Genomic DNA, 20,923 nt, shown 5'->3' on the forward strand with positions numbered 1-20,923 from the left:
TGCATTAGCTCCTACAACTTTTACCCCGGTTCATTTTAATTGACTCCCTATGTTCATTAGATTCATTAGTTACGAGGTTTCAGATCGCCGCTCGATACCATTTTGTAACACCCCCATACTCCAAGTGCCTTACCGAACCACTCGGGTATAAAGTCATTACCATCTCGGTTTCCCGAGGCAATGATAATCAAAAGATAATAAAGAAACAACGTTTAAATAGTATAAAGTTTAGAGTGAATACAATCCAAAAACCAAACTCGCCAAAAACGGATTACATGTTCATAAGCCAACCTGTCTAAACAACTAAACGAATGTCGATAAACTACTCAAGCTACAATGAAGACTCTATCATCCAAGGTGACACATCCCAGGCTAGCCCATATGTCTCGACTCATACTGCTCAACAACCGCTCACCATCCCCGAATGGATCACCACGCTTTTAAAACAATAAAACGGGTCGTCAAGATTATTCACACAATCATACATATACAATCGCTATAAGACGAAACCAACATATCTCAACCGTCACATAACCCAAACTCCACAATCAACTCCTCATTGCCGACTACACACCAAAGTGTGTAATCCTGCCAGAGTACCCGTCGCAACAGGTTACTCCACTCCGGCAGTGGGGGACCGCAGCCGTTCCCACCTAAGCCCCGCTCATATCATAGAGCGAATAACACAAATCCATTAATGTGCACATCCTTTCTGTGGCGGGTTCCACAGAAGGCGAATAATGGGCGTGAAGCCACTCTCGCAAGTGACCCCACTCAGCCAGGGACGCACCCCGAATACCATAGACAGATACAATCAATCATAACTACCAGCCATATTTTCCACTAACTTTTTCATCTACCCTCCCCATTTCATAACTATATTTTTGTAATAATGAGGTTCCCCAACAACATAAATTTACATACAAAATATGGGAACCTCCCGAAAAGGCACATCAATTTGTCTTACTTTTTCTTTTGGGAACCTCCTCTAAAAGTAGATGAAATCTAACATTTGAGAAGCTTGGTGCAGCAATGAGGAAGCCTATTTGAAGAGAGAGAAGGCAGAATCTCACCTCAACGGATGCTCTTACTGATAAATAATCCCTCTCTCCCCGACAACCCCAACACCACAAACACAACGTCCATAATGGACCTAGCCATTGAGTATGCACGTCCTTAATGGACTAAGACAATGCATATGCACGTCTAAGGGTTGAATATACACGCCCATAATGGACCAGGACGTGGGAAATATTTGTCTATCTTGGGCCTGGACGTGGGATGTCCTCGTCTCACTTGGGCCTAGACGTTGGGTATCAACGTCTGGTCTGGTGTTGGACGTTGATACTCAATGTCCCGTCATGGATTTCAAAATTTAGTTTTCGTCATTTTATTTAATTTTTATTGTATATTTAGGTCGTTTTACGTATTTTAGCAGCTAATCATTATTAAATACAAAATTGACGGTCTACACAAAATTAAAAGTCAAATTGTGCAAACTAAATTTATTTTAATTCAAAATAAAAACCGACTTACTTGAGAATAAGAAGGAAATTAAGAAGAGAATCGAGAAAAGTCGGTGCTGCGGTGGTACGTGGTGCGGTTGCGGTGGTGGTGCAGGTACTGCGGTGGACCGGTGGTGATGATGGTGGTGTCTCGTGTTGATGCGTCAGTGTGGTGCGTCGAGGGTAAATGGGAGTTACAGAGAGCAAGATTGAAGGAGCGAGTAGTGAGAGAGAGTTAGGAAGGGTATGTTTGTCTTTTTTTAAAAAAAAAAAAAAGTCGATGATGTTTCGCAATCCAAAAAAAAACCCACCATCTTACCCCTCGGCTTGATCTGCCAGCCCAATAACAGTGTTCATGAAATCAAAATATTTTTTTCTTTTTCTTTATACTAGCTGGAAATGCGCGTGCGCCGCACGCGGTTTAAAACTATTCCTACTTGAATTGGTAATGTTTGCGGGTGCTTATATTACAGCTGTTTAAATCATTAAACGATACAAGGAAATAATAAAAGTTTATACGAAAAACACTGAAGTGCATGGTTTATTTATTTACATAAAAAATACAGGATCTTATTTTATTTAGATGCAGTAAAACATAAAGAAAGCGTGACAGCTGAGAAACGAAATGAATAGAATCCTCCGTGATCTCAAAAAGCACGTATGCAGAAGCCTCGGATATTCAGATATTTATAGATACTGTAAGTCCTTTGTAGATTTTTTTTTCACAAAAATAATTGTAAAACGTTTTCGATTAATAAGAACTTATAACCACAAATATAATTATGTTTCTCTCTTTTTTACGTTTGTTAGCGCTGGGAAATCATTTGAGTCATTGTAAACGACTCGAAAGATAGAACGAGCTTGCCTTGGTTGTTCATGTCTAAAAACTTGGTAGGGAAAGAAACGTGATTTTGTAGCGTGTGTACATAATAGAAACAAAAATAGCATTGTAGAGAATCAGAACTCGTTTAGAAATACAGAGACGCGATGAAAAATTAAAACAGAAAAAAGTTGCCCAGTAGTTTGTAAGAGTTAAGACGTTCTCACACTGTGAGACAGTCCTATAATGAAAAAAGCTAACCTATTTATTAGTAATAAACGAACAATCCTTTTGTAAAAGTGGACCACTGTGAGACCGATTTACACGTGAATGTGAAAAGAACGTACTAACTCACAAAGACTATGAAAGGGAGTCAATGCTCCCACAATTCAATTTGATTAAGGTAACTATGTAGATCCTATAAACCTATCAGTTCTGTTGCAGTTTCGACACTGTAAATGCGTCTTACAATTTTTCTTCTTCAACACCAATCCTGTATCCCTATTTTAAATCATCTCGTCTAGCTTCTTTTATCTTCTTTTATCTCAGGTAAAGGCGACTTGATCCAAATCACTACCATGTGTTCGAAGTGCGATGTTAGAAGCAGCACCAATCAGTCAAAAACTCACAATAGTCCTAGATTCAGAAGTAGTATAATCTGAAGAAAAGCGATTATTGGAAGATTATGTAGTTGATTATGAATGAATGGATAGTAAATAAATGAATATAATTTAAGAGAAATCTGGAACGACTAAGTAAATGAAATTGTATTGTTGTTCAATGTGACAATTACAATTTCTTCACCTTAAGCGGCATTTCATCGAAGAGTTGATATACCAAAATGGTAGGAAGCAAAATTTGATTAAAAGTTTCAGTAAATTAGCTATGTTCTTCACCAACCATTATAAAAAAAAGTTCATGTAAAATATTTCTACTTTCTACAAGTTAACTCACAAGAAATCCATATGACATAGATGTGACTGCAGAAACCCAAACATCGTTCTTCTATACGCCAAAAAAAAAATAATCTGATGTTTAGCGATGTAGTAAAATGGGCGACATGTGTACAGATCAAAATCCCACCCCTATTCTCTATTATTATAAGATTATAAGAAAGACAACTGTATGATCTTTCCAACAATTGTGCTTAGAAGAAGCCAACACGGACATATATGAAAGGAAAGCAGTAGAGTTTTAGTTGGGGCATGGTTGTGGGCGACAGTATATTAATGAGAAGAATCTCCGCAGGCATATGTACAACATTGTCCTCAAAAAGCTTCTTCCCTGGAAGAACCGACATCATACTCCCTTCACCAATCTAGGGTCATATTCCGGTTTTCATGTAGCTAATATCTCTTCCAAACTCCACAAGTCATTTTTATTACTCACACCAATTACTGAGCATAATGCAATTTACCAACTGTAATATTAGCATAATCCACAAGGCAGGTACATTAATTAAAATCATAAAAAGTTCACTACTATAATCTACCATTCAAACACGAAACATAAACCAATCAACCACCCTCTACTTCTAATGCTCACTGATTAAGGCACGATTTAACTGAATCACTTGTTAATCTTTTTTCCTCTATTCGACTTAAATAATTCGATTCTAGGGCTAATTTCGTCGAGCCAACCTTTGTATTCTACTCTATCTGATTGGTCAAAACTAACAAGGCTAGCTCAAAAACAGCCAGGTTAAGAAGACAACAAGACCTGAATGTTGCGAGTAGCAGAATTATAAACCCGGCAACACAATATACAGCTGACATAGTGAGCTTCAGACTATTAAAGTCAGACATATCTTAGTGTAGATGCCCAACACAAGAAAAGAGCAAAGACCTACACCAACCACTTATCAGATATAATAATCTCAAAGTTAGCATAGTTCACAATCTTCATATTACTATTTGAAGGAAATATTTCAGGGACATGCTGTCTGAATATCCAAAATATTGGCTGAAGCATCTAATCAGCTCAAAAACAAGGGAACGTAGGAGAGACAAATGCAGATGAACGAAAGCAAAAACAATATTGGAAAAATTCGCTACCAAAATCTGATTTTTAGGTTCACCACAAGGCAAACTCACTTAGGCTATTGTATACATAAAGTGAATCAATTACATGTCTTATACTCTTATAGGTCATTTTGCAGTATTTACAGTATAAAAGAAAGATCAAAGTAATATTTGCTTTGCCAATTCATCGAACACCTGGTGGGCAGATACGTAGAAGAAGTTTTGTTCAGTGAATATGCCCACCTAAATTCCTGAACACAATAGATCGCCTGCGAGCTGGTAGCTCCTACAAATTATCTCGTTCAAGCAAGCAAACAATAATATAAACGGAAGAAGACGGTGTCAAACTGACCTCAAAATGCTACTTCTATGGCGCGAATTACCGTCCGTTATTAGCGCAAGCACCTGATTCTCCTTCGATATGTAACAACAAAGATAAGCAATTGTAGTCTTGTAGAAACGTTGGTGGGGATGAAGGGAAGAAAAGGATACAAAGATGCAACAACAGTAATGACAAGGAAACAAGAAAGAGTAGCACACTTAGCTTTGGAAAGGAGACGCGGGAAACAAAAGTGAAAAGCAAGAGTGGCTTTTAGGAGTGAGAGAGGTAGGATATAATAAGATATAAGATACTGTATAAGATTTGAGTATCATGTAAACTTGGCTTTCATGGGTAATGGTCAATTCAATCCGAGAAATATAACATCAGAAATATAGATTCCCAATTCACAAATAAATTACTCCGTCAACTTTTTGCTATTTATCCAACTTCAGAAGGATTTTGGTTCAAACAATGAACAAATTGCTGAAAGATTAGCTTATAGATGCTCAAAGAGATGGTCCTAAAAAAAGGATTTTGGTTCAAACAATGGATCCTCGACAGTACCACAGAGAAGCAATGTTCCAATATCGATTTTCTTGCATCAATTCAATTCCCTCTTTACTCTGCCAGTCAATTATGAGTGCGGCCTTTTTAACAAAGCTCTCGGCATTTGTGTTTTAACATGACATGTTAAATTTACTCAACTCATAACAAATACCACAGCGAAAGCCAACTCCTATAGCATGAAAATGCTTATCTTGGTGCGCCACAAACAAGAACCACATTGTCATCTAAAGACTATGAATTCCCTCTGCCACAACATTGATGTTCGCACACAGGGGTCACTCCGCAACAGGAATTGATGCAATAGCAAAACAAAAGCACAATAACCAGAAAAGTGAAGGTACCAAGTAAAACATCACATAAACAAGAAAAAGAATCCCACAAGAGTACACTCATGTAATAAGCCTAATAGCTTTTAAAACTACAGTCGCAAATACTAAAAACAGAGAAGGATAACAACTCTAGTTTTGTTGTCTTCAAATACTAAAAAAAAAGATCAAGCAGGAGAGTGATTTCTCGAAACAAAATCTGGAATTCTGGAACACGAAAATCACTGTGAGACTCCAAGCCACTTGGTGAAGTTCTCAAACTCGGTGTAGTCTGAGTCAGAGATCATGGTCTTGTAGAACGACCTTCCAGAGGCCTTGATCTTAGCTTGCTCCTCCTGTATAACACAACACGCACCATAAAATCATTAGAACAAATTTGTTGCAGAAACTGACCAACTCCGGTAACTATGAATCAGCAACAAGAATTGCAAATGCGATGAATGCAAGTTCCATCTTTTCTTTTGTTTTGGGTACCAAAATTAAGAAGAAACGGAGTACATTTACATTTATACACTCATCTCTTTCACATTCCTCGCCTAACACACAGTCCGCATACAGCTCAACCAACCCACTGCCACCACTTACCAGCTACATGTACCAAACACCCTCCTCTGTTACTACTGCAACCAAGCCCCACCAACCAAACCAGCCCAATAGCACCACAACTCAGCCTTGAACCACCGCAAACCAACTCCCACAACTGATATCCCCTCTAAAATCACTTAAACCACCGTCAAAAATTACCCCACCCTGTCAAACACAAACCCCAACCCTTGGACCAGTGCTGGTGTATGAGGACGCCAGAGTGGAAAGAGATCAAGGGAAAGAGAGAGAAAGACAAATATGTTTGTTGAAACGGAATAAATGGTTGTGGCGGTGTGCAGGCAGGGAAGAAAGGAGGAGAGTATCAGTGTCAGGGGTGGTGTTGGTTACTGGGGTGGAATTCAAGAGGACACGAGGTTGTGGGCTGGGTGGTAGAGACAGAGATGTTGGAACAGGGTTGTGAGGATAGAGGAGACAGCGGTATTTTTGTCCATCAAAGCACATTATTATTTCCAATTAAGCAAACAGGGAAAATAATCAGACTAAGGTCAATAAGCTAATAAGGAAGATAAAACAGACTTCAAGAAGTAAGTAAATCTAAACAAGAAGGGTCATATTTCCATCAGACACGCAAGCCTTGTAGGCAGGAAAACCGATAAAACACAACATTTTTAACAATACAAAGCTTGCTTTTTCGAAACAGCATCAATTCATTTCAAGATGAATCATCAATACATCATCAAATCACTTCACCTTTTGAAAAAACAAAGCACTAACTATGATCTTATTAAGCATAAATAACTAGCATCACGCAAACCAACTACTAACTATGATCTTATTTAGCATAAACAACTACCATCACGCAAAACAAGTACTCCGTACTAACTATGATCTTAAGCATAAACAACTAGCATCACGCGAGCAAACCAATATTCAAAATCGAAATAAGAATTAGTGTTGACAAAAATGTTTTACCAAATACGATATCCAGAAAGCAATAACCCCAATCAAGCTTAAACAAACGAGTATAATATCATCAATAAACGAATAAACGACACAAAAAAACTAACAATCAAACAATGATTTCAATTAACAAAAGAAAAATTCCAAATAAAAAATCACATGAATAACACAATTCATTAACAATGTAAAAAATTAAAGAAATCGAATAAAATAGCAAGGAGAAAGGAATTATACCTTAGAGAGAGTAGACCTCTTCTTGCCAATCTTACTAGCCTTATCAGCAACCCTCTGGTTCTCAGCAAGCAAAGCCATCCTCTTAGCAGCCTTAGCATATGGGTTCAACTTCAACATCACATTCAAATTCTTCAATGGATTCTTCTTAAGCACAGCCCTTGTAACACCCTTCTTCGTCGGCCTCACAACAGATTGAATCTCATCTGAATTAATAATCCTAGCCAAATCTCCATTCAACATCTTCGCCCTCGGCAACAGATACTTGTTCTTCTTCTCACTCACCTTATCGAACCCACCAAAGATCGAATCCAGCTTCTCGAACGCACCCTTTGTCCATATCACAAACCTTCCAAGGTGACCTCCAGGTGCCAGTTTCAATAGGCTCAGTCTGTCCACGTGGCAGATGTCGACACCGGGAATGTTACGGAACGCCTTGACTAGCTTCGCACCTTCGGTTGCGTACACGATGAGTGGTCCCTTACGGGAAATGTAGCGACGGTTACGCATTTTCCCCTTTCCGGGTCGGATTCCGACGCTGTTCTTCGCCTTCTCGACGTCGGCAAGAGCGCCGATCTTTTCAAGCACCTTCATTGCAGCAGAGGTCTTTTCAATAGATTCAATCGAGTCGGAGACGACAAGGGGGAGTTCAGGAACGGTCTCGATCTTGTGACCGCGAGCGGTGACAAGAGACGGGATCGCCGAAGCAGCGACAGCCGAAACGACAGCGTATCGCTTCTGGTTAACAGGGATCTTACGGTGCCACCTGCGCCAGATCTCGGTTGGAGCGAACATGCGACCACCACGACACATGTTACCGAACGCACCCTGACCGGCACGGTGGGTACCACCACCGGGAACACGAGGGATACGGGAAACGGCACGGCCGGTACCCCAGGATTCAGCGGAGGTTTGGTGACCGGCTTTGCGAGAGACGGCGTAGGGTTGACGGGAGTTTTTGGAGATGTTGGAGTGGACATAATTGACGACGTCGGGACGGATGGGGGCTTTCATGACTTCAGGGAGAGGTGCGGTTAGGGTTGCGTCGGTTGACATGTCGGAGTCCAGTGGTTGGACTGAGACCAAGGGGCGGACGGCGGCGGTAGTGGATGACATTTTTAGGGTTTTGTGAGGGGAAGGGAAATGGGAGGTACAGGGTACTGCGGAGTGACTAGGGTTTTTGAGGAGTGGGAGAGGAAATGAAGGGGGGGTGTTTATATATATATGTGGGGAGTAATGGAGTTTGGGGATGGGAGTGGGTTAGGGCTTTGGTGTTGTGGATTGTTGGGCTTATTTTGGTTGTGGGTTTGGAGATTAGATATGGTGGTGTGTCCATTTACCAAAGTATGTGTGTATCAATCAATAATCTTGCTTGTTTCTAGAGATGGCAAGCCTGACTCGACCTGATCCAGAGGAATCCCGACTCGGTAGAATTGAGAATTTTGCAATTGAAATTGACCCAACTGGATGAAGACACATAACTTACACAACGTAATGAGCACTGATCAGAACCCGACCCGACTAGATTGGTGACCTGACAATAATTATGCTTAATGTTGATCAAAATGAAGGTAATTTAGTGTTTAGTTGATACGTTTGACTTAAAATGCAGCAATTAAACCAAATAATGGTTGAAAACTAAACTTAATGTTCAAAAATTAAAGTGATCTAGTGTTTAATTGATACGTTATACTTTAATAATGAAATAATTAAACCAAATATTTGTTGAAAACTAATTTTTAGTGGTCAAAACTCGATAATGACCCGATCAAACCTGACCCGACTCGATACATCATGTCACCCAATTTTCCCAACACGTCCAAAAGGGTAAGTTGATCCGACCTGGCCCGATTGCCACATCTACTTGATATTACGGTGTTTAGTTGTGGGGTTTGGAATCAGGTCTAAGTATTTGGGACAATTTTGATGTTTGGTTGATTTAGCTTAAAATGGAGTTAGGTAGTTGAAGGATCTTAATTTCTTTCTAACCCTAGAGGTGATAATTAAGTCACTCATATCAAATGCTCTAAGTTACTATTCATGTTAAGTTATCCTCGGGTGATAAGTCAAGTCGGTCTTGCTAGAATCGAGTCAAACATCAACATATTTTATCTTAGGTTTTCAATTTTGAATAGATAACTTCATGTTAAACAATTAATAGGTGTGTTATTTTGGTTTTAACTGACAACAATTAAGTTGAATGTCAATTCCATTTAATTTAAACTATTATCAAACTAATTGGTTATCGGATCACACCGAACCCTTAATGCTCTAAATTTTTACCATTGTATGTCAGGTATGTGTCTAGTTGATTCTAGGGAAAAAGCATTCAAATTTTAATAAATACTTCCTCTTGTTCCATTGAATTGTTTACGTTTTTCAAAATTCTCCTCACATATTTTAGAAATCATAAATAATTCAATGAAACAGATGAAATACTCCGTAAGTGACAGGGCTGATGCACGTCGAGGTTTACTGGTATTGTTTCCAGTTTCTCCCATAGAATAGCGGCTAACATCATCTCTACAATAAAAACTTCACGATGATTATACAGCACTATAGATATAACTTGTAAGTTATGATCTACTATACCACTTAGAACAAAGTTAACCACAAATGTCAAGAAAGTACTTTACATTCTCCAAGCAAGTATTCGTTTTCCATTAAACTCGAACAATGTTCGAGATTTGTAAGTTGATCGAAATATGTCTAACATAAGAGAATACTCTTGACAACCATAGAGGATTACTGGCACAAATGCACACAAACTAACTGGAAATAAAACCCATCTTTCTCCCTCTCTGAAAATAATCAAGAATGTAGCCATAAAAGCTACCATCATTGATGTTATAGAGATGAACAAAGATACAAGTCCGATTACCAACTTGCGAGGCAATGACTTGAGAAAGTCTCGTTCAGCATACCGAGAAGTTAGGATTGATAAGAACATCAAAATGGAAGCAGATGAAGCAAACAGAGATATCGCATTTGCTATTGAGAAAACCAAGAAGGATGCATTCTTTACCAGTACAGGAGAACCGTTGCTTTTAGTCCCACCGGGTAATGTGAATGTCGCTGTGAAATCAACTGTTGCAATTAGGGTTGCTACTAGAGTACAAGAATTTGCTGTTGTTTTCATCCATTCTTCTCCTCTTGTTCTTAGTTCTTCATGTTCTTTGGTGAATAATGCTAGCGGAGTTTCTCCATTCTTATTTGTTGCTATTGCATATTGAGGTTGAACAATTTCCTTCACAGCCTACACATTGTTAAAAGTAAAATAACAATATTAGCTTCTCCTGCCTCGCACATAATTATGCAATTTTTGAATTTATGGTCGATATTGACATGAATATATATCATCAATTTATAGACTATACATCTGAGGTAGTACCTCTTATTGTTTATTTTCTGAATTTTATTTTAAAGTTTTTGAGTTCTGCTTTAGTATAAAGTTTTTGAGCACATTTACTAAAATATTACACTAAAAAAATATAATATTGCTCAAAAACTATATTTATAAATGGTAATATGCTCAGAAAAAATGTGTATATGCTCAAAAACTACGTCGTCTGAGGTACTACCTCAGATGCGTAATCCTTTTTCTCTATATATCATGCATGTTTTTGTAAACATAACGCGCAGCTCTGGGAGAGAATTCCGTGAAATTTTTAAAAAGGGACAGAAAAAGGGTGTATAGAAGAGAATGCTGCTGCAGTGCTGCTGGTCACAGTAATTAGATTAAATTTAGTTAAAAAAATGTTATTAATGACAAAATGGTCACCAAACAGTCTGTCAGTACATAATTCATCTGAAAATTGTCGCTTCGGGTTTCAGATACATTGAAAAACTTATGTACAGTATACCCCTTTACGTCGCCATAGACTTCTGAGGACCAAATAATGTAGTTCAGTCGATAAAAAAAGAATATGAGATGCAGGAGTGATCACCTGAAACCAGAGTAGCTCGTGTTGCATTTGCAAAGCTGCGCCGGAAACACAATTTAGTCGGTGTGGTGGTGCTTGTTGAGCCGCAAGATGCAACATATTGTTTCCAGTGCTTGGTTCAGTGTAAGCAGCAATCAGATCTTTTATTGCTCCTACCTCGTGTATAATCTTGAAGATGTTTTCATGCCGATACTTTACAGCAACATGAAACATGCTATGGTTCTTCTCGTTAACTTTCCATATAATATCAGGGTAAGAATGTATAAGTGTTGTTAAGAACTCAACATTCCCAATTTCAGCTGCAACAAATAACAAACGCCAAGGTTGTCCAATGATGTTTGAGATATACTGGTCGTCTTGTTTTATGACTTCCTCCCAAAGTTCCTTCACCAATTTGATTGCCATTGTTGGTTCCTTTGCATCTTGTTCTTGATTGTTGCTCCTCCCTATATGTTCAATTAAGATTCATAAGACGTCATTGCTTCGATTAAGCAAGTGAATATGGGGAATCACTAATGTTTTAAGGTTATAATGTGTAAATACGACAATAAGACGGTCCTATACAAAAATCTATGCAAGCAAAAATAAAAGAATCTTGTTTACTAACATAATTTGACGAATCTTTTCCATGATAAGTTACTCTCATCCTCATGAGTTTTTAAAGGCTTTCGAGCAAGAGTATGTAATGCCGTTTCTTGCTTTCCATCCCGGCGTACAGCCAAAGTTTTATCCTTTTGCAAAAAGTAAAGCGCCACATCTGCACAAAACAAACGGTTACTTAGAAGATTTTTTACCAACAAATTTTTAATATATTAATATCATATTATAGATAAAACTGAGTAAAGGTTAAAGTTCTCTAAAGCTAAAACAGGAAGAATACTATGAAACAGATGACATTATCTGTATGAACTTACCAAACAAATCAGATTCAATGGAACTGGTGAGTAACTCGATACAATCAGCATCGGGAATTTTATCATGATCAATGAGATCAAGGAGGTATAAAACCATATCTTTATGGCCAAGCAAGATAGCCATTTGAAGCGGAGACATGGCATCACTACCCCTGATATTAGGCAATCTTGTATTTCGCTCCACCATCACTCTTGCCATTTCGACTATCCCAGTTGTTACAGCATAGCAGAAGGCTGTGTTTCCAAGAGTATTTGCATATTCCAAGTCAACTGAGCTCATCTTGTTAACCAAATTTCTCACAAAATCTGTATGTTTAGCTGCAGCTGCTATGTGTAGAACCGTGTCATTGTTCTTGTTAATCGGTGCATTCATCCAGTATGATGATTGTGTAATGATACTATCAGCTGCATCCCAGTCACCCTCAAGAGCCGCTTGGTATAGAGGTAGACCATATTTTAGGAACTGCTCTCTCCCTTCATCTAACAAAGCAAAATTTTCAACAAATTTTGTCAAGTACACAGTTGTAATTTGTAATCGTATTTTGTATTCTCGTGTTTTATTCTCTTCTTATTTTCGAGTCTCACTTGTTTTATTGTCTTGGTTTTGAACTAGTTTTTGTACCTCTTGTACTATTCTATGTTATACTTTGGACTTTCAGCCTTAGTATGTATAATTATCAAAAAGTGTATTCTACTGAGTAGTGTGCAACTGTGTAGGCGCAAAATCAAAAACATTTTCACCTGAACTCCCATTTGAAGACTACTATAAAGCATATGTATGATGACTTACATGGCAAAGGATGAAGAGAAGCCAAGTTTGGCAGTTGATTAACGGAGAGCGTCACTTCATGCAGCGGAGGTCCCTCGTCTTTATGTACTCTCTCCCTCTTCCAATACTTCGCCATGAATCTCCGCCTGTTCAGCCCTACGCATACATATATGCAGCTGAACTGATAGAAAGACAGCCGCACTGTAATCACAGAGAACTGTAGAAATAATTATAATGTGAGGCGAAGTAAACTAAAAGCGACAACAGTTAGATAATGGACTTCTTTGAGCTGGAAACTTCATTACTTACAGGTTACATTACTACCACATGACCATTTAATAGATCACTCTCCTTCCTGACACAACTAGAAGCAGTATTACATCGTACTCCCTCAATCTCATTTATATAATCTACATTTGACTTTGAACTAATGTCGACTTTAACAGACTTTTTTCACATTACACAATTGTCGTAAGTTTTTAAAAATAATAATACGATTAATCAATTACATTTGTACTGATGTGAAGAATATAATGATCAAAAGTTAACAATGTTTAACTATAAAAAGTAAAAAGTAAATAGAAACAATGACTTTTGGATGCTGGCAATACTTTAAAAAAGTTATTTAGGCGAAACCAACATGATCTGGTTAAAATGAAATAGCACACCCACAAATGTACAATTTCCTCCAGGAACCCCATTGCTGCATTATCAATTAGTGCTACGAGTTGTACATGTAGTTCCCAAGTTCAAGATACAAGATCTTAAAAGCAAAGAAAAATTAGTCGAATGAAATAGATTATCATGGTTAAAAATAGCAACAAGAAGTCAGAATCATGAGTACGACTGAAGACGAGAACATGACAAAAACATATTACTGAACATAGCTACATAAAACAGGAAGTAGCCAGACAAAGCTGTCAAGCAGCCAGAGTGAACAACATAATTCTATCAAAATCGGCAAGACACAACCCAAACAGATGAGAAAAAGAGATGCCTCACGCCCTCATTTACGCCATAACAAAATTAAGTGGGCTTGCTTAGATTTGAAACATGATATTGGAAAGACAGAATACTGGAAAGGCTACAGAGATTTTAAAAAAAAATAGCAAAAGAAGAGGACAGCTATGTAAAGGATTAAACTGTACCTCATTCCATCATTCTTGGCTCTCTCTGCATCCTGAGAAGCCGTAAATGGCCATCTTGTCACTTTCTTCCTCAAACAGATCCTTCATCTGAGATTTCAGAACATATCCTCGAGAAAGTGCAGCGTTGTAGTGACATTTTTTACCACTAGTTGCCTAGTTGGATTCACTCATAACCAACCATATTGTTAGGGCTGATCAGCAGGAGATAATCAAGCAACACTCCTAGTAAAAAATTATCACTGCGGCACTAAACTAACAGAAAAGCTACAGGAACGCAGTAGCTCAACAGTACTCCATTGCCTCAAAACAAGCTACCACGCAGGCTGCCTGGGCAGAATAAGCATAAATTATTAGGGCTGACTGGATCAAATATCCGCAACCAATATTACAACTTTTCACCCTCCGATATCCAATCTAAAGATTCGGATATCCGGGTTTTGATGTCCAAAATTGTCGGATCAAAAATCCAAACATCCAATTTGTATTACACATTATCATCCAAAAGGTGGAACAAACCTCACACTTGTTTACGCCCTCGGTCACTTATGCTATAACTTGTCCCCAATGCCTTTAAGAACTATGGAGAACAAAAAAGCTGAAACAAACAACAGGAAAGAGATAGATACAAAACAGAGGCATTTCTATTTGTATTCTAAATATCACTCACAAAATGCATTTTTACAAAAAACATAGTAATACATAGTGCCAGCTATACATCGGTATAAGGGGTGAAAAGGCTTCAATGGAGTTCAATCATCGTTTGGGGTGCAGCATGCTTCCAGAATATCTTCAATAGGCGGATCATCGCCAGCTTCTTTATCCTGTTTTAAACAGAGTGTAGCTCGATTATATTCTCACTATAGCACCAACAACAGAATGATAAGACCTATTTTTACCCCCCCTCCCTCTTCCTTCCGCCACACACACACGCGCAATATCAGCCATCTCTTTATCCGTGTACATAATGTGACGATCAGTATATGCACATCAATGGATCTACATGTGATCATTGCATACAGAGTGTACATAAAGAGGTTGCATTTTTCTAATCTTACGGGAGATTATCTTATGATGAATGTGGAAGTAATAAATAAGATCTTGATCAAACCAGGTTTCTACCTTATGAAAGTAAGAAAAGTTAGTTTTACCAGGGCCAGCTACAATGATACCACCCTGTTGCCTGAGATAACAAAAGAAAGGAACTTAACATGAGACTAGAGATACACTAAGCTAGCCAATATTAACTTCAGTATATTAACCTAATGTGTTCAGCCATGAGAAGATTGAATAAAATGTGAGATGCAAATTTATAAGTCGTAGAAGGTTGCATGCATATTCCAAACGCTGCTCACTCCAATGCAGATAATTTAAAGCTGCAATTTAATACAATGCCATCTATTATGGGCTTCAACGTGTTCTTAAAACACGGGTCCATCAAAGATTTTGACGATTTAGAAGAGGGCATCTCAAATTCATTAGAAGACTATGATTCAAGATGTGTAGTGAACTTCTTGAATTTAGCATCAGTTCAATGGAAAGTATGGCTTTTCTATCATTCCTATACACACCTTCTCTAATCTCCATTAATGTTTAGAGCGACAACTTTAGATCCACACCTTCTTATGGGGAGGAATGGGTGTGCGCAACCTACCATGTGTTGGTTTAATAAAGAGATCTGTTTCCAGACGGCTCATCGCCAGAATGTTTAAGTTCACTAGATTTTACATGTGAGAGAGATACGCTGAAAACATTAACAGCCCGTATGACAGGGTAATAGGGGATGGATTTATGCGACTTTATCATTGTGTTTTCATCACGGAGATGTTGTTTCCGGATGCTGGATACTGAAAAGCGTGAAAACTTGTGTATACTAATGGCTATCATAATAAACCAGCCAGGGTCAGTTACAGTAAGTTGACATAAGCAACTGAATATGAGTATGCTGGTGCTCATGCCACTATGTAGGAATTAATGTTAACATACCAACCACCTCTGGATACAGTGTCCCTCTGAAATGAAAGTTCCCAGTCTTGTCTATAACCTTCCATGTATAACTGAATTATCTTTAATCCAGCCTGCATTACAAAATATAAAACAAATAAACTTCTTACATGAATAAAAGACAATTTCCAAGATAAGTTCCAAATAATCTGCTTTTTTGCACCTTTGGAGTGAATGTGGTTGTGACTCCAGAAACAAACCTCAGTGCCTCGTACGAGGAATGTTCTGGATCTGCATAAACTTCTGAGACAATAACGACAAAATAGGCTTAGTTGTCTTGGACAACAAATTAAGTTACATACAATATAAACATACAATATAAATGAACTAAGTATAAAAATGAAATACTTCAGACAAACTCTTCAATTTAAGTGAAGGAAAGTTTAAAAAAAAAAAAAAAATAAAAAAAAAAAATAAAAAAAAAAAAAAATAATCAGACGGTAGTAAAAATCACATATTCACCACTGCCTATAGATCACTTTCCCTAGGATAATAGAAGTAACTCATCCTTTATTTACCGTAGCCTCTCACAATCTCACTCCATTTTTTCAAAGTGAAAGTCGATAGCCTCTAAAACGAAAGAAAATACCCAATCCAAAACCACAATGAGCGGCAGCCAGTGCTTGGTGGACAAAAAGCTTGGAGAACTTGCAGAAATTCTTGCATTTCACTGGGATTGATAGATTATATTCTGCCTATTCTGGAATTGAAAGAACGGACAAAAGCCCTGGGGAATGAGAACATTGGTAAATGTCTCAACCATATTATAGTTTGAATTCTTGAGCACTTTCTTTGAAGTAGACTACATATCAAGTCCCAAGTCCCACTCCCCAAACATCAGCAAAATTGATTCACAGATAAAGGGCAATAACATGACCTGCTATTAGAGTTGCAACTGAGCAATTAAAACATGCACAGTTGAAAAACTTGTACACTGACACTGACACCATCCAACGCACCGACACCGTCATATGCATACTATTGCTAGCATGCTCAACAAACCCATTTTTCTTTGTTGAGAAACTAACTCGTATCTCCCCCACACAACGGAAGCACTGTTCGCTAAAAGATGTAAAAGTAAAATAAACCACAATAATAAGTTGAGACGAGATTTAGGGTCAATACCCGGGGCAAAACCTTCCTAGGAGAAGGTAAAACCCACAATTGACTAGACCATGCTATAAATATAGTGTCACTATAAAGATAGTGTCACCACATCGTAAGCGGCCCAAATGACACACCGAATTTGGACCCGACAATGATTTAGGAATACAGATAAGTATCCACTAGACCTCCAATACAATTGGAAATACCACCAATTATACATTTATACCCCTAGAGTATCCCTCTAATTATTGTAAGAGAATACCAGTTATACTCCCTCACACGCTGAAACCCGATTGAACAGTTACCCTTATCAAAACCCCTTGTTCGATTTATGTGAGTATCCACAAATAAAGTGAGATCAGCCTTGTACTTCAGCAAATTCCACTGAAGTACACATCTGTTGTAAGCTCTCCTTCTCCTCTCTGCCAAAATGAAGAACTGTGGAGTCCTTTATATAGGAACAAACCTACACAATTCATTTTACAAGCTATCTAACTTTATGGACTAAAGTTAGTAAACATTTTCCTGCATTCTCAGTGTTTGCGATCACCGGCCACACATGAACATATCCAGACTATTCATGTTTGCATTCATAAAACATGCAGCATGGTCCGTGGACTTTCACAAGGAAAAACTTGGGTGGGACCCAACAACATTAACTTAGGCAGCTTGAGACTAACAGCAGCAGAGTTTACAGGATGATTGAGATGTTGATCTGGTTAACAACGGCACAACTATCAGCGAAGAGTTTACACCAAAGAATCACCATATAAGCCCAAACAGCCAGATCACCTCACCTTTTTACTTAACAACATTAGCAGGATCATCTCACCTTATTACTTTGTACTACAAGCCAACAACATTACCCTGTGCCTCACCGACTCCTGCTTGGTTAAGGGGGTCATATGTACTCAACGTCACCACTGTGGTATAAGGCAGAGAGGTTGCTTTTGAATTACTTAAAATGAAATTGCATAGACAATTGCATCGACTGATTGCTACTGTACAAGATAGGAAGTGATGGCTGTTTAGCAAGTCATTTGAGCAAATTTCAAGCTCAAAGGATAGATACTAACTACATGAAAAATAAAAAGCCCTTATTACATAACTTTCCTTATATTAAATCAAAGTTTGGATAGTTGCAAAGCATCAACTAGATGTCCAGTGAAGAATAATTCAAGAACACGTAAACTTCTGGCTATCCTAAAGAGTCAATAAATGATTTGGCCATTTCTTAAGCAAACTTATCATCAGGCTTGTAATATCTACGGAAATGAAACTGAACCAGTATATACTTTACAGTAGTCAATTCGGAAACAAGAACAGTGACTTGGTGACCAACAGTTTCTGTGAACCATATTTGAGAGAGTACTCTAGCATCCACCAATGAGAATATCACCAGTTCCTGAATCTGTTTAATTCTGACTTCTAAATGCCGTATTATTATGTTACAAGTGTAGGGCTTTAACATCGTTAAACTTTAGATGATTGATCTGATCAAAGGGAAGAAGAAAAATACCTCCTTTAAACTTGGTCTGCTCGTAAAACGCTTTGGCCTGTCACAGTTAAAACTACATTCAAAGGATAGCCATACATAGGGACAAGAAAACAAACATGTATCCTCAGAAGTAGGCATGTACCCAGCCAACCCAGGTAGATGCTTGCTTCCGAAGACGTAACATACCTGATCAATACTTCCTGGTCCTATCACAACAAGTGCTACACCAGCAGCATCCATTTCTCCCTACCAAAGTTTAAACCACGTAACACATAAGCAACTGAAGAACACAAATGTTGCTCATGTTCACGTTATATCGTATGCCAACGGACATACATATTTACGTAGAAATAAAATCAGATCATACTCACAAACATATGATTGAATGCAAAATGCTCAAAGTGAATTCTATATTGAGAAGGAGGGCTTATTACATCATACAGTTCTCCTTCAAAGTAAAGTTACACACACTCAAGGCTCGTCACTTCTAGTAATAGACCCATCATTATAAAGTTACAACGGTATTACTTGCACAAACTCGAGGCTCGTCACTTCTTGTACTAGACCCATCATTACAACAACAAGGGCTCCCGCAAATTACACGATAAGCGGGCGGGATCAGATGTACACAACCTTACCCATGTGCTAGCCACACAGAAAGATTATTTCTAAATAACCCAAAATGAAAAATGCGTGAAGGATTGAATCAAATGACCACTACTTCACAACAACAACAAAAAAACACGGAGTTAGGCAAGTTCAGTGAGTCCCAAAACCAAAGATTAATGATTGGTTTACTCCATTAGAGATGGAAATAACAAATATTTTCCAAATTTGAAGCCTCCACACAGCTAAGGAACTTTTTTTTTTTGGGTGTTGAACAGGAGTATCCCCTACTAACAGTTGGGCAATCGCTTTCGGGGTACTAAAACAGTTAGCTGGTGTGAGTGGTAAGGGCTCTCATCTCTTAAGCAAGTGGTCAGGGATTCGATTCCCGACTCTTGCGAATGAAAAAGCCAAACTTGAGAGGGTCAACCCATTAAATTACCTTTAGCTAAAGGTACTTTCTTGAATACCATGAAGTCATGCACTAAAATCTACTCATTGAGCATGTAATCATCATACTAATGTAAAAATATACCACCACTAGTAATGTAACTTTTGTTTGCATAAAGCGAATTTGAGTAAAATCAATGAACGGACTACATTTAAATCACACTTCACTACATGTCAATCTATTCGGAATGTCCTAACAATTGAGCAATTTATTATGAGAAATTGTCAGCTCAATTTAAGAGAAGATCACAGTGTCACAATTTCAAATTCAATTCATCTAAAGAGTTTGTTTTTTCTGCCTAATTAGATCTATATTTCCTTCACAATCCTCTCCTCCTTTTATTTTTATATGCATCTCTCCTAATGTGGGTGTATTATTTGTTTCAAATCAGGTACAATTGATCCTAACAGCATTTTTTCCCGTTTTGAATGCAAAATAGATTACAGCGGTATTCAATCATGAGGAATACCTTCTTTGACGCAAGATAATCTGCACGCTTGCGACAAAACACGCATCTGAAACACAACCAACCAACCAACAACAGAAACATCAAAAACAATTCAGAAGAAAAACATACTGAATAAAACACAAGAAAATGAAAAATACCCAAAATGACGAGCGAAAGCAACAACAGCCTTCCTATCTTTCCACAAATCAGTAATTGGAATACCATTGCCACTCAAATCAAAAACCCGAACTTTATCCAATTCATTGACGATACTGTCACTATCAACCACTGACCCAACTTCTGCTACCAATCAATCAATCAATATACAAACACCCTAATCAAATTACACCCTCCGTCTCAATCATTTATTTACCTTTAATTAAAATACGAATGAACGGGAAAACGGCTTACCTGAAGAGCTGGAAATGGCGGAGACGGCGAAACGGGGTTGGTTGAAATTGGGGAGTTTAGGGGTAGAGAGGGGTTTAGAGATGGAAAAGGGGTAATTAAGGGAAGGTTTAAGGAGGGTTGGGTGAATTGGGAAGAGTTTTGTGGAAGTTGAGAGTGGTATTGTTTGGTGCATCTTCTTTGGAGGGAGATTCTGTTGCTAGATGATGTAATTGGGGAGTCGAGACTCGAGAGTGTGTACATACCATTGGGAATTGCGGACATGAGTTGAGCTTTGTGGCTTTTGCTTCACCCACAAATCACTCTTTGTCTACCTCTTGTTTGTCAAACT

At 38.1% G+C, this 20,923-nt stretch overlaps 3 protein-coding genes across 7 annotated transcripts; all 3 read right to left on the reverse strand.

Moving 5' to 3' along the window:
* Positions 1-5,567: 5,567 nt before the first annotated feature.
* On the reverse strand, positions 5,568-8,489 carry LOC141599364 (large ribosomal subunit protein uL4). Its single transcript, XM_074419359.1, has 2 exons — positions 7,302-8,489; positions 5,568-5,896 (listed from the first exon to the last, which is right to left on the reverse strand). The coding sequence occupies exons 1-2, from the start codon at positions 8,412-8,414 to the stop codon at positions 5,783-5,785; spliced, it is 1,227 nt and encodes a 408-aa protein (XP_074275460.1). The 5' UTR covers positions 8,415-8,489; the 3' UTR covers positions 5,568-5,782.
* A 1,419-nt stretch (positions 8,490-9,908) lies between these two features.
* Positions 9,909-14,152, reverse strand: LOC141599374 (uncharacterized). 2 transcript variants are annotated; one of them, XM_074419373.1, is made up of 6 exons: positions 14,074-14,152; positions 12,947-13,081; positions 12,157-12,636; positions 11,850-11,999; positions 11,246-11,688; positions 9,909-10,554 (listed from the first exon to the last, which is right to left on the reverse strand). In XM_074419373.1, exons 2-6 carry the CDS (start codon positions 13,059-13,061, stop codon positions 9,931-9,933), a joined length of 1,812 nt encoding a protein of 603 aa, XP_074275474.1. In that variant the 5' UTR covers positions 13,062-13,081; positions 14,074-14,152; the 3' UTR covers positions 9,909-9,930. The 2 variants fall into 2 exon arrangements, with proteins under 2 accessions (XP_074275474.1, XP_074275469.1); XM_074419368.1 differs by having other exon boundaries at positions 12,947-13,126.
* A 505-nt stretch (positions 14,153-14,657) lies between these two features.
* LOC141599391 (thioredoxin-like protein AAED1, chloroplastic) lies at positions 14,658-20,923 on the reverse strand. 4 transcript variants are annotated; one of them, XM_074419398.1, is made up of 9 exons: positions 20,596-20,923; positions 20,343-20,487; positions 20,206-20,251; positions 18,866-18,925; positions 18,701-18,737; positions 16,238-16,317; positions 16,064-16,148; positions 15,193-15,253; positions 14,658-14,894 (listed from the first exon to the last, which is right to left on the reverse strand). In XM_074419398.1, the coding sequence occupies exons 1-8, from the start codon at positions 20,765-20,767 to the stop codon at positions 15,231-15,233; spliced, it is 648 nt and encodes a 215-aa protein (XP_074275499.1). In that variant the 5' UTR covers positions 20,768-20,923; the 3' UTR covers positions 14,658-14,894; positions 15,193-15,230. The 4 variants fall into 4 exon arrangements, with proteins under 4 accessions (XP_074275499.1, XP_074275481.1, XP_074275507.1 ...); XM_074419380.1 differs by having other exon boundaries at positions 16,057-16,148; XM_074419406.1 differs by having other exon boundaries at positions 20,343-20,484; positions 20,596-20,904.

This window comes from Silene latifolia, chromosome 1, assembly GCF_048544455.1.
Source record: "Silene latifolia isolate original U9 population chromosome 1, ASM4854445v1, whole genome shotgun sequence".
Lineage (NCBI taxonomy): Eukaryota > Viridiplantae > Streptophyta > Magnoliopsida > Caryophyllales > Caryophyllaceae > Silene > Silene latifolia.

Excerpts from the sequence above, each read along its gene's own strand:
- LOC141599364 (XM_074419359.1), bottom strand. The coding sequence starts at position 8,414 with ATGTCATCCACTACCGCCGCCGTCCGCCCCTTGGTCTCAGTCCAACCA. Across the intron at positions 5,897-7,301 it reads AGAGGTCTACTCTCTCTAAG|GAGGAGCAAGCTAAGATCAA; the intron begins GTATAATTCCTT and ends TGTGTTATACAG.
- LOC141599374 (XM_074419373.1), bottom strand. The coding sequence starts at position 13,061 with ATGGCGAAGTATTGGAAGAGGGAGAGAGTACATAAAGACGAGGGACCT. Across the intron at positions 11,689-11,849 it reads GAAAAGATTCGTCAAATTAT|GGAGGAGCAACAATCAAGAA; the intron begins GTTAGTAAACAA and ends TTGAACATATAG. Across the intron at positions 10,555-11,245 it reads ACGAGCTACTCTGGTTTCAG|GCTGTGAAGGAAATTGTTCA; the intron begins GTGATCACTCCT and ends AACAATGTGTAG.
- LOC141599391 (XM_074419380.1), bottom strand. The coding sequence starts at position 20,767 with ATGCACCAAACAATACCACTCTCAACTTCCACAAAACTCTTCCCAATT. Across the intron at positions 18,926-20,205 it reads ATTATCTTGCGTCAAAGAAG|GGAGAAATGGATGCTGCTGG; the intron begins GTATTCCTCATG and ends AAACTTTGGTAG. Across the intron at positions 16,149-16,237 it reads CAACCACATTCACTCCAAAG|GCTGGATTAAAGATAATTCA; the intron begins GTGCAAAAAAGC and ends TTTGTAATGCAG.